The sequence below is a fragment of the Saccopteryx bilineata genome, chromosome 2 (genome assembly GCF_036850765.1).
Source record: "Saccopteryx bilineata isolate mSacBil1 chromosome 2, mSacBil1_pri_phased_curated, whole genome shotgun sequence".
Lineage (NCBI taxonomy): Eukaryota > Metazoa > Chordata > Mammalia > Chiroptera > Emballonuridae > Saccopteryx > Saccopteryx bilineata.
Window position 1 is genome coordinate 12,274,870 of NC_089491.1, and position 12,061 is coordinate 12,286,930.

At 40.7% G+C, this 12,061-nt stretch overlaps 1 protein-coding gene across 3 annotated transcripts in view; it reads left to right on the forward strand.

Moving 5' to 3' along the window:
- The window catches only part of RC3H2 (ring finger and CCCH-type domains 2), a 57,097-nt gene that overhangs the window by 8,011 nt on the left and 37,025 nt on the right, over positions 1–12,061 (forward strand). For all 3 annotated transcript variants that reach the window (XM_066256297.1, XM_066256296.1, XM_066256298.1), the window contains one exon: positions 3,791–3,908. In XM_066256297.1, coding sequence (XP_066112394.1) covers positions 3,791–3,908 — 118 coding nt within the window. The remainder of the gene's footprint in view (positions 1–3,790; positions 3,909–12,061) is intronic.

Genomic DNA, 12,061 nt, shown 5'->3' on the forward strand with positions numbered 1-12,061 from the left:
TCTCTCCCTCTCTCTCTCTCCCTCCCGCCTTGCTACCTCCCTCCCACTTTCTCCCTCTCAAATCAATAAAATGAACATTAAAAAAATATATCTGCCTGACCAGGCGGGGGCACAGTGGATAAGAATATCAGACTGGGATGCGGAAGGACCCAGGTTCGAAATCCCGAGGTCGCTAGCTTGAGCACAGGCTCATCTGGCTTGAGCAAAAAGCTTACCAGCTTGGTCCCAAGGTCGCTGGCTCGAGCAAGGGGTTACTCAGTCTGCTGAAGGCCCACGGTCAAGGCACATATGAGAAAGCAATCAATGAACAACTAAGGTGTTGCAACAAAAAACTGATGATTGATGCTTCTCATCTCTCTGCGTTCCTGTCTGTCTGTTCCTATCTATTCCTCTCTCTGACTCTTCCTCTGTCCCTGTTAAAAAAAAAAACCCCAAAACCTTAAAAAAATATATCTATTGTGGTTTTAGTGGATAAGAAGTTTTAATATAAGTATATATAAATATTTATTCATTAGGTGATATGAAAAAAGATGAATCAAAGTTTTGGCCAGAAAGCAACCAGCTAGAACACTGAAATAGAGGTTCTTGATTATTTTTTTAATTTAATTTAATTTAATTTTATTTATTTTATTTATTTTATTTTTTGGACAGAGACAGAGAAAGAGTCAGGGAGAAGGAGAGATAGGACAGACAGACAGAAAGGGAGAGAGATGAGAAGTATCAGTTCTTTGTTGTGGCACCTTCTTTGTTCATTGATTGTTTTCTCATATGTGCCTTGACCAGGGGGCTACAGCAGAGCAAATGATTCAAGCCAGTGACCTTGAGCTTTAAGCCAGTGACCATGGATGGGGTCATGTCTATGATCCCCCGCTAAAGCCAGCGACCCCACAGTCAAGCTGGTGAGCCTGCGCTCAAACTGGTGACCTCCGGGTTTCAATCCTGGGTCCTCCACATCCCAGTCTGACACTCTGTCCACTGTGCCACCGCCTGGTCAGGCTGATTATATTTTTAATTTCACTTGATGTTAGGACATTATAAATGAGAAAATAAGTTCTATTTAGGGATGTATGTATCAAAAATCATTTTTCAGAGTTTATCAAATTTTGTAGTTTCTTATGCTCAGGTGCTATAAATTTTCTATTTCTTATTTATAATCATTTTATTGAATCAGAGCAAGACCCTAGATTTATAGTAACTTTCATTTAATGAAGGCTTAGTCTGTGTAGGTATGATGGTAAGCATTCAACATCTTATTGATTCTTGCTATAGCTTTTCAGGTAGTTTTTATTCCCATTTTACAGGTGAGGAATAAGATTCTGTACATCTTAAACTACATATTAAAGCAAGAAAGTAAAGATTTTTCTGATTAATCACTTCTTAGAAAATTCAATTAATTAAAATACTCCATTTCATAGTATTTTCATATTTAAAGTTTTCCTTTTAAAAGCACAGCATTTCTTTTCAATTTTCATAATCCAGTCAGACACTCTGAAATTAGGATGCATTTGTAGTTAATAGTCTGTACTAATTTAATTGGCAGCATTTTTTCCTTAATGGTGCATAAAATAATGGTGCCTCTTGCAAATATTGACATCTTAGATCCAATAAAATACTGTAGACTAAAAAAAAAAAATACTGTAGACTTTGTAATAAAAGACTTTATCTTTTTTTTTTTTTTTTACAGACTTTGTCTTTTAAATAAATTTTCTCTCAGTCCTTTAAATAGCTTTCAGGCTTATACAGTGTGACTTATATTATCTTTTTAAAAAAATTAATTAATTTTTGTATTTTTCCGAAGTTAGAAGGGGGGGAGGCAGATAGACCAACCCTGCATGCACCTGACCGGGATCCACCCAGCCTGCCCACCAGGGGGCGGCCCATCTGGGATGCTGCTCTGCTGTAATCAGAGCCACTCCAGCGCCCTAGGCAGAGTCCATGGAGCCTCAGAACCCAGGCCAACTTTGCTGCAGTGGAGCCCCAGCTGTGGGAGGGGAAGAGAGAGAGAGAGAGAGAGAGAGAGAGAAAGGAGAGGGGGAGGGGTGGAGAAGCAGATGGGTGCTTCTTCTGTGTGCTCTGGCTGGGAATTGAACCCAGGATGTTCACACGCCAGGCTGGCACTCTGTCCACTGAGCAAACTGGCCAGGGCTAGTCGATTGTTAAATATACCAAAAGTATTTCTACCTGAGGACTTTTTTTTTTTAGATTTTTAAAAAAATTTACTCATTTTAGAGAGGAGAGAGAGAGAGAGAGAAAGAAAGGAGGGAGGAGCAGGAAGCTTCAACTCCCATATGTGCCTTAGACCAGGCAAGTGCAGGGTACTGAACCGGTGACCTCAGCATTCCAGGTTGATGCTTTATCCACTGCACCACCACAGGTCAGGCTACCAGACGACTTTTGAAGTGACTGTTATCTTTACCTAGAGTGGTAGTTCTTTCTCTTCTTTTAAGTCTTTCTTCAGATGTCCTGTTTTCCAAGGAAACCTATCCTGACCACCCACCTTAAAATTGCAGCCTCTCTCCACTTTCAATTTCCCTTATTCTTGTGGTTTTTTTTTACTGATCACTTTTCATTATATAATACTGTGTTTTTTATTTATGTTTCTTTAATTATGGGTAGGCTTCTTGTTTATCCACTAGAGTGTAAACTTCACAAGGGCAAGAAATTTTGTCTGTTTAGCTCATTAATAGATGCCTAGTGCCTTAAACTGTGCTTGGTACATGATAAGCACTCCATAAATATAAATATTTGTTGAATTAAATTGAATTTTTATAATGGCACAGGGAAGTAGGGATTTTCATCTTCATTTTGTAGATAGGGAAACCATGACTTGGAGCAATTAATAATTTACTCAGGGTCACTGTAGAAGTGGCAGAGCTGCAGTTTTGACCTTTCAATGAGAACACTTACGTTGCTTATATTCTAGCAAGGGGGGACAGTATAGTAAGTAAATTATACAGTTAGAAGGTGCCAAGTGCTAATGGGGAAAAAAATCTTTGTCCTTTTCCCTGCTTTTTCTTTTGAAATACTTTTATAAAAAGTTGCAAAAAAATACAGAGAATCTGTTTAACTTTCTGCAGCTTCCTTTAATATTAACATTTTTTTTTTTCATTTTTCTGAAGCTGGAAACAGGGAGAGACAGTCAGACAGACTCCCGCATGCGCCCGACCGGGATCCACCCGGCACGCCCACCAGGGGCGAAGCTCTGCCCACCAGGGGGCGATGCTCTGCCCATCCTGGGCGTCGCCATGTTGCGACCAGAGCCACTCTAGCGCCTGAGGCAGAGGCCACAGAGCCATCCCCAGCGCCTGGGCCATCTTTGCTCCAATGGAGCCTCGGCTGCGGGAGGGGAAGAGAGAGACAGAGAGGAAAGCGCGGCGGAGGGGTGGAGAAGCAAATGGGCGCTTCTCCTATGTGCCCTGGCCGGGAATCGAACCCGGGTCCTCCGCACGCTAGGCCGACGCTCTACCGCTGAGCCAACCGGCCAGGGCAATATTAACATCTTTTGAAATTAACATTGATACAATACGGTTAACTGCCTGCTTTTTAAAAATTTGTTAATCTACCCAGCACCTGCTATTAAGTAAGATAGTCTTGATTCTTGGAAAGCAGATTGACTAGGTGTTTGGCTTTAATATTTTTTGTACTACTTTGATGTATGTCTGTGTTATAATTTTATACTCATCGAGATTATTCTTAAATATATAAATATGTAAGTACTTGTTATCAAGTATATAAAAAATATAAGTAAGCAGGATAAATGTATTTCTTTAGTATTTTTGATTGATTTTAGGTACCAGATCATCAGACAATAAAGTTAAGTAATCTAGGTGAGAACAAACACTATGAAGTTGCAAAGAAATGTGTTGAAGATTTGGCACTCTACTTAAAACCACTAAGTGGAGGTAAAGGTAAGTTCCTGAAAAGTGTTTCTGCTGGTGAGGAGGATTTGGTATTACATTTATTTTGAGGAATTTGGTGTTGATACCTTATTAAACCATTTTGAGTTTTGGAAAATGAGTTTGCTTAGAGAGATCTTAAATAAACCTTTTGATTGAAAATGTTTATTGTACTATTTTCTGGAAATAACCAATATTGTTATTAATTTAAGAATTCATTAGACACATCCTGAGCTTTATACAATATTTATATTCATTGATTAAGCTAATAGTAGTATATAGCAGAATATTAGTTTTATTAATTTCTATTAAGATAGTTTCATGTGTTCATATATTAATTCAATTACTCATTAAATTTTATTGAGTGCTTATAGTGGTTACATTCCATGTCTTCATGGAGTCTGCAGTCTATTCAGAGAGATAGGCATGTAGGTGCAATAAGTTATTTTAAGTGCTGTGACAGAAGTGAAAGTCTGTTCTGTTTAGCACTGCATACCCAGTGGTTAGCACATTGTAGATGTAATAAAAAGTTGTTGAATGAATAAACAGTATTGTACCTGCTCTGTGCTTTGCACTGTTGGATATTTTTGACATAGTGATTTCTTTTTAAGCGAGAGAGAGGCAGGAAGGGAGAGAGGTGAGAAGCACAATTCTTTATTGCAGCATATTAGTTGTGCATTGATTGCTTTCTCATATGTGCCTTGACTGAGGGGCTCCAGCAGAGCGAGTGACCCCTTGCTCAAGCCAGCAACCTTTGGGCTCAAGCCAACTGCCTCAGGGTTTCAAGCCTGGATCCTCAGCACCCCAGGCTGACCCTCTATCCACTGCACCACTGCCTGGTCAGACAACATGGTGAATTTTTTTTTCAATTTTTTTCAGCATTTTAATTTAATTTATTTATTTTGTGACAGAGACAGACAGAGAGACAGACAAACAGGAAGGGAGAGAGATGAAAAGCATCAATTCTTTTTTGGAGCACCTTAATTGTTCATTGATTGATTTCTCATATGTGCCTTGACCGGGTGGCTATAGCAGACCAAGTGACCCCTTGCTCAAGCTGGCGACCTCGGGGTCTCGAACTTGGGTCCTCTGGATCCCAGTCTGATGCTCTATCCACTGCGCCACCGCCTGGTCAGGCAGATAACATGGTGATTTTTTTGAGAGACTTAATCTGTTCACCTCTTTCATTCATTGAATAGATATCTAAAGAACATGTATTGGTGTATAAACTTAGTTGGTTAGAGCATTGTTCTGACATGCCAAAGTTGCAGGTTCAATTCCCCGATCAGGGCACATACAAGAATCAACGAACAACAAATCAATCTTTCTCTAAAATCAATAAAATAAGTTTAAAAAAAAGAGCATTTATTAAGTTCCAGATACTATTTTGGTACTTGGGCTATATGAATAAATATGTATACACTCATAGCACTTATGTTTAGAAAAGGGAGAAAGTATAGTATAGTAAGTATAATAAAAAAGCAAATGATATAGCATGTTATAAAATGATAATTGCTATGGAAAGAAAATAATACGTTTAGAGGGATCAGAAATATCAGGGTGAGGGGAGAAGGGTAGATTATAGTTTGAAATGAGGTGATTAGTATAAGCCTCAATAAGAAGGTAACTTTTGAACCTGAGATGAAAGAGGTGAGGCAGTTAGCTATGTTGGTTCCTGGGAAAAGACTATTCCAGGCAGAGAAAATAGTAAAGACCCCAGGCATGTGTAGTGTCTTCAAAGAACAACAATAGGAGAGTGCCTGAAACACTGAGGGAGGGGGAGAATAGTATAAGATAGATGCAAGAACAATGAGGCTGCATGGTGTAGATTTCCAGGCCATTTTAAAGATTTGAGCTTTTACTCTGAAACTGGGGAGTCTCTCCAGGGTTCTGAGGAGAGGAGTGACATGATCTGACTAACGTTAAAAGGGTCATTCTAGATGTTCTGTTGAGAATTCACTGTACAAGGGCATGGGGTCAGTTAATAATCAGTGAAGGTAGTGAGATGTGGAATAGTCTAAATATATTTTGAAGGTAGAGCCGAGTGCCTTTCCTAACTTATTGAATGTAGGATATTAGAGAAAGAGCAGAGTGAAGTGTGGTTCTTGGGTTTGGGACCTGAGCACAAGAAAAGAGAGGTTGCCATCAGGGTAGATAAGGGGTATTGTAGGTAGATCAGGTTTAGATAGGATGATCCAGAGTTAAATTTTGGTCATGTTAAGTTGGAGATGTCAAATCTTAATTTGAGTGCTATTGAATAAACTGGTGGATATATGTGAAGGAATGAGGTATAGGAGCTGTAACTTGGGAGTCCTTGATGTATAGTTGGAATTTAATGCAGTAAGACCGGATGAGATTGCATAAGTAGTGAGTGTAGAGAGAGAAGAAAATGAAAACTGGATCCTGAGGTCCTTTAACAGAGACTACAGGAAGAAAAGATAAAAATCAGAAAATAAGACTGAAAGAAAAGAAAGTAAGGAAGAAAACTAAGAGAATACAGTGCTCTGGAAGCCATATAAAGAAAAGTGTTAAAAGAACTCGGGAATGATATCTGTGTTTAGTGCTATTTGAAAGATCAGGTCAGATAAGAATTGAGAATTGACCATTGATTTAGCAAAATAAAGGAAATTGTCATGATGAGCAGTTTTGGTGAAGTGATAGTGGCAAAAAACCTAATTGAGATAAGTTTTAAAGATTGCAGAGAAAGGAATTGGAAATAATGAGTCTAGACAGTTCTAGAGGATTTCCTACAAAAGGGAGGAAAAAAATGGGGCAGAGCTGGTAGGAGAAGAGGGATAAAATGATTTATTTTTAAGATTGATGAAATAGCCTGACCAGGCGGTGGTGCAGTGGATAGAGGGTTGGAATGGGATGCAGAGGACCCAGGTTCGAGACTCCAGCAAGGGGTTACTCAGTCTGCTGAAGGCCCATGGTCAAGGCACGTATGAGAAAGCAATCAATGAACAACTAAGGTGTCGCCACGAAAAACTGATGATTGATGCTTCTCATCTCTCTCCGTTCCTGTCTGTCTGTCCTTGTGTATCCCTCTCTCTGACTCACTCTCTGTCTCTGTAAAAAAAAAAAAAAAAAAAGATTGATGAAATAGGTCCTAGCCAGTTAGCTCAGTCAGTCAGTGTTATTCTGAAACAATAAGGTTGCAGGTTTGATCCCAGTCAGGGCACACACAGGAAGCAACCAATGAATGAATGACTGAGTGGAACCACAAATGCTTCTCTCTCTTTCTCTCTTCCTTTCTCCATTCCTCTCTCCTCTCTGGAAAAGTCAATCAATCAAAAAAAAAAAAAAAGGAAAAAAAGAAAAGATGGATGAGATACAGCTTGTTCCTTTTTTTAAAATTTTATTATATTTTTATTAATTTTAATGGGGTGACATTGATAAATCAGGGTACATAGGTTCAGAGGAAACATCTCTAAGTTATTTTGATATTTGATTATGCTGTATTCCCATCACCCAAAGTCCAATTGTCTTCCGTCACCTTCTAACTGGTTTTTTTATGCCCCTCCCCTCCCCCAACCCCCTCCCCCCCCCGTAACCCCCACACTCTTGTTCATGTCTCTGAGTCTCATTTTTATGTCCCACCTATGTATAGAATCATATAGTTCTTAGTTTTTTCTGATTTACTTATTTCGCTCAGTATAATGTTATCAAGGTCCATCTATGTTGTTGTAAATGATCCGATGTCATCATTTCTTATGGCTGAGTAGTATTCCATAGTATATATGTACCAAATCTTTTTAATCCACTCATCCACTGACAGACACTTGGGCTGTTTTCAGATCTTCGCTGTTGTGAACAATGCTGCCATAAACATGAGGGTGCATTTATTTTTTTCACACAGTGCTATGGGTGTTCTTGGGATATATTCCTAACAGTAGGATAGCTGGGTCAAAAGGCAGTTTGATTTTTAATTTCTTGAAGAATCTCCATACTGTTTTCCACAGTGGTTGCACCAGTCTGCATTCCTACCAGCAGTGCAGGAGGGTTCCCTTTTCTCCACATCCTCGCCAGCACTTATTCTGTGTTGTTTTGTTGATGAGTGCCATTCTGACTGGTGTAAGGTGATACCTCATTGTGGTTTTAATTTGCATTTCTCTAATGATTAGTGATGTTGAGCATTTTTTCATATGCCTATTGGTCATCTGTATGTTCTCTTTGGAGAAGTGTCTATTCATTTATTTTGCCCATTTTTTGATTGGATTGTTTGTCTTCCTGGTATTGAGTTTTACAAGTTCTTTATAAATTTTTGTTATTAACCCTGTATCAGATGTATTGTCAAATATATTCTCCCATTGTGTAGTTTGTCTTTTTATTCTGTTCTTATTGTCTTTAGCTGTGCAAAAGCTTTTTAGTTTGATATAGTCCCATTTGTTTATCCTGTCTTTTATTTCACTTGCCCGTGGAGATAAATTGGCAAATATATTACTGCAAGAGATGTCAAGAGAGCTTACTGCCTGTGTTTTCTTCTAAGATGCTTATGGTTTTATGGCTTTCATTTAAGTCTTTTATCCATTTTGAGTGTATTTTTGTGAATGGTGTAAGTTGGTGGTCTAGTTTCATTTTTTTGCAGGTAGCTGTCCAATTTTCCCAACACCCTTTGTTGAAGAGGCTGTCTTTACTCCAATGTATGCTCTTAACCTCCTTTGTCAAATATCAGTTGTCCATAAAAGTGTGGGTTTATTTCTGGTTTCTCAGTTCTGTTCCATTGATCTATATGCCTGTTCTTATGCCAGTACCAAGCTGTTTTGAGTACAATGGCCTTGTAGTATAACTTGGTATCCGAAAGTGTGATACCTCCCACTTTATTCTTCCTTTTCAAGATTGCTGAGGCTATTCGTGTTCTCTTTTGGTTCCATATAAATTTTTGAAATATGTGTTTTATATCTTTGAAGTAAGTCATTGGTATATTAATCGGTATTGCATTGAATGTATAAATTGCTTTGGGTAATAATAGACTTTTTTTTTTTTTTGTATTTTCTGAAGTTGGAAACGGGTAGGCAGTCAGACAGACTCCCACATGTGCCCGACCGGGATCCACCTGGCATGCCCACCAAGGGGCGATGCTCTGCCCATCCGGGGAGCCGCTCTGTTGCAACCAGAGCCATATTAGCGCCTGAGGCAGAGCCCATGGAGCCATCCTCAGCGCCTGGGCCAACTTTGCTCCAGTGGAGCCCTGGCTGTGGGAGGGGAAGAGAGAGACAGAGAGGACGGAGAGGGTGAGGGATGAAGAAGCAGATGGGCGCCTCTCCTGTGTGCCCTGGCCGGGAATCGAACTCGGTACTCCTGCATGCCAGGCCGACACTCGACCACTGAGCCAACTGAGCAGTGCCTATACGTTTTAATGATGTTTATTCTTTCTAACCATGAGCACGGTATATGCTTACACTTGTTTGTATCTTCCCTGATTTCTTTTATCAATGTTTTATAATTTTCCAAGTTCAAGTCTTTAATCTCCCTGGTTAAATTTATTCCTAGGTACTTTATTTTTTTGGTCTCAGTGGTGAAGGGGATTGCTTCCTTAATTTCTCTTTCTGACTGTTCATTGTTATTGTATAAAATGCCTCTGATTTCTGAGTATTAATTTTGTATCCTGCCACCTTGCTGAATTCATTTTTCAGGTCCAGTAGTTTTTTGACTGAGACTTTAGGGTTTTCTATATACAATATCATATCATATGCAAATAATGATAGTGTTACTTCTTCTTTTCCAATTTGGATGCCTTTTATTTCTTTTTCTTGTCTGATTGCTGTGGCTAGGACTTCCAGAACTATGTTGAATAAGAGTGGCGACAGGGGGCACCTGTGCCTTGTTCCTGATCTTAAGGGGATTGCTTTAAATTTTTGCCCATTGAGTATGATGTTGGCTGTGGGTTTGTCATAGATGGCCTTTATCATGTTGAAGTATGTTCCCTATATTCCCACTTTGCTGAGAGTTTTGATCATGAATGGGTGCTGGATTTTATCAAATACTTTTTTTGCATCTATTGAAATTATCATGTGGTTTTTTTCCTTCTTTTTGTTTATGTGATGAATCACATGGATTGACTTGCAAATATTGTACCAGCCTTGCCTCCCAAGAATAAATCCCACTTGATCATGGTGTATGATTTTTTTTCATATATTACTGGATCCGGTTTGCTAATATTTTGTTGAGGATTTTAGCATCTAAGTTCATCAGGGATATTGGCCTACTACTGAACCAACCCAGCCAGGGCCAGCTTTGGAATTTTAATTATGATGCGTCTTGGTGTGAATTTCTTTGGGTTTCTCTTTAATAGAGTTCTCTGTGCTTCTTGAACTTGTGAGATGTTTTCCTGCCTAGAGGGAAGTTTTCAGCTATGATACGTTTGAACAAAGTTTCTATCCCTTGTTCTTTCTCTTCCTCTTCAGGAATCCCTATGATGTGGATGTTATTTCTCTTCATGTTGTCACAGAGCTCTCTTAGAGTTTCCTCAGACTTTTTGAGTATCTTTTCTTTTTTCTGCTCTGCTTCTGTGCCTTCATTTATCTTATCCTATAACTCACTGATTCGATTCTCAGCTTCATCCATCCTGCTTTTAATTTCTTCCATTGTGTTGTTCATTTCTGATATTGTATTTGTCATTTCTGACTGATTCTTTTTTATTTCAGTGCCCTTTTCTATATTTGCTATTTCTTTATTTAGGTGTTCGTAATTACCATCTATTGTTTTTCTAATATCTTTGAGCATCCTAACAATCGTTATTTTATTTTTTATTTTTATTACATTATTTTTTTTAACAATCATTATTTTAAACTGCATCTGGTAATTTGGTTATATGTGACTCATTCAGGTCCTTTTCTGGGCATTTTCTTGATTCATTTGTATTTCATTTCTCTGCCTTCTCATTTTGTCTGTGTAAAAGAAGGTTTTGTCCACTGGAGTCCACTGGGTGTGGCCTCAGTGTTCCCTAGGTTTGGTCTGTCTGCAGGCCCGGCACCCCTTCTGCTGTTGCTGCCTAGGCCGTTTGGGTATGGGCATTGCCGGTGTCTGCCCACTAGGGCTGTTGCTGTGGTTTCCGCCTCCTTCATGAGCGTGGCTGAGATCTCGTGCTTGAGTGTACAAGTCTCAGTGGCCTTGGACTTCGCCCCGCCCCCATGGATGGCAGTATCCTCGGCCCTGAGGACAGGGGTGAGCACCTTTGCTCAGCTGCGGGTCTCCACCTGGTTCTGGGCGTTCGCCCTGCCCCTTCAGGAGGAGCCTGCTCGCGGGATGGCTGAAAGCCTTGGCTCCACAGGCCAGGCGGGACTGCGTGCCCACGCTCAGTAGTGGGACTCTACCTGTTCTGGGCTTTTGGCTCCACCCCTATGGGAGGAACCAGCTCCCAAGTCAGGCCACAAGCCTTGTTTCTGAGGGTGGGGCAAGGCTTTGCTCCTTTGCCCTTGCTCAAGGGCGGGTCTCCGCCCCTTTCAGGGCTCCTGCCCTTCTCTTGCAGGCTGGATTGCAGGCGGCCCGCAGCTGGGCTTGACCACATTTGCATGTCCCCTCCTCCCCAGCCAGGCAAGACTGAGCTCACACCTGGGTCTCAGTGGTGGCCAGCCAGCTTCCGCCCTTCCTGACAGAACCGCACTTCTGAGTCCCGCCCTCTGGCGAGCCCTCAGCCCTGTGGTGGGGGCGCTGCAGCTCAGACCCTAACACTCACTACTGTAGTCCTGAAAGCTCCCTCCCTCTAAGCAACTCTGTTCTAAGTACCGTGGGAGAGCTTGTTTGGCTGGTGTCCTGCTTCCCTTTGCTGGTATTGCTGTTTCCAGGGGAAATAACTTCAGATTTGGGGAGTTAACTCATCCCAGGGGTTAGGGTGGCTGTCTCTCAAAATGTTTCTCCCTGTGCCTCCTAGATTACACTCTCTTCCTGCTACTCCAGTCCTCTCCTCTCTCCGTGTTCCCCAGAGCCCCGAGTGAGTGGTTGTGAGAGAGGTTTTCTGCGCAGTACCTTTAAGAAGAATCATGGGTCTGAGAAATCATTGTCTTTCTCACAAATCCTGACTTGTTTCCAGCTAAATACTGTCGATTTGCCTCTTTTAGGCTCTGGGGCTGCAGGTTGGGGCTTTGTTCCTGGGACTCAGGACCCTCCCCTCTCTGCTAAACTCACTTCCCACCACGTGAATCTCTCCCGGCTGCCGTTTGCTC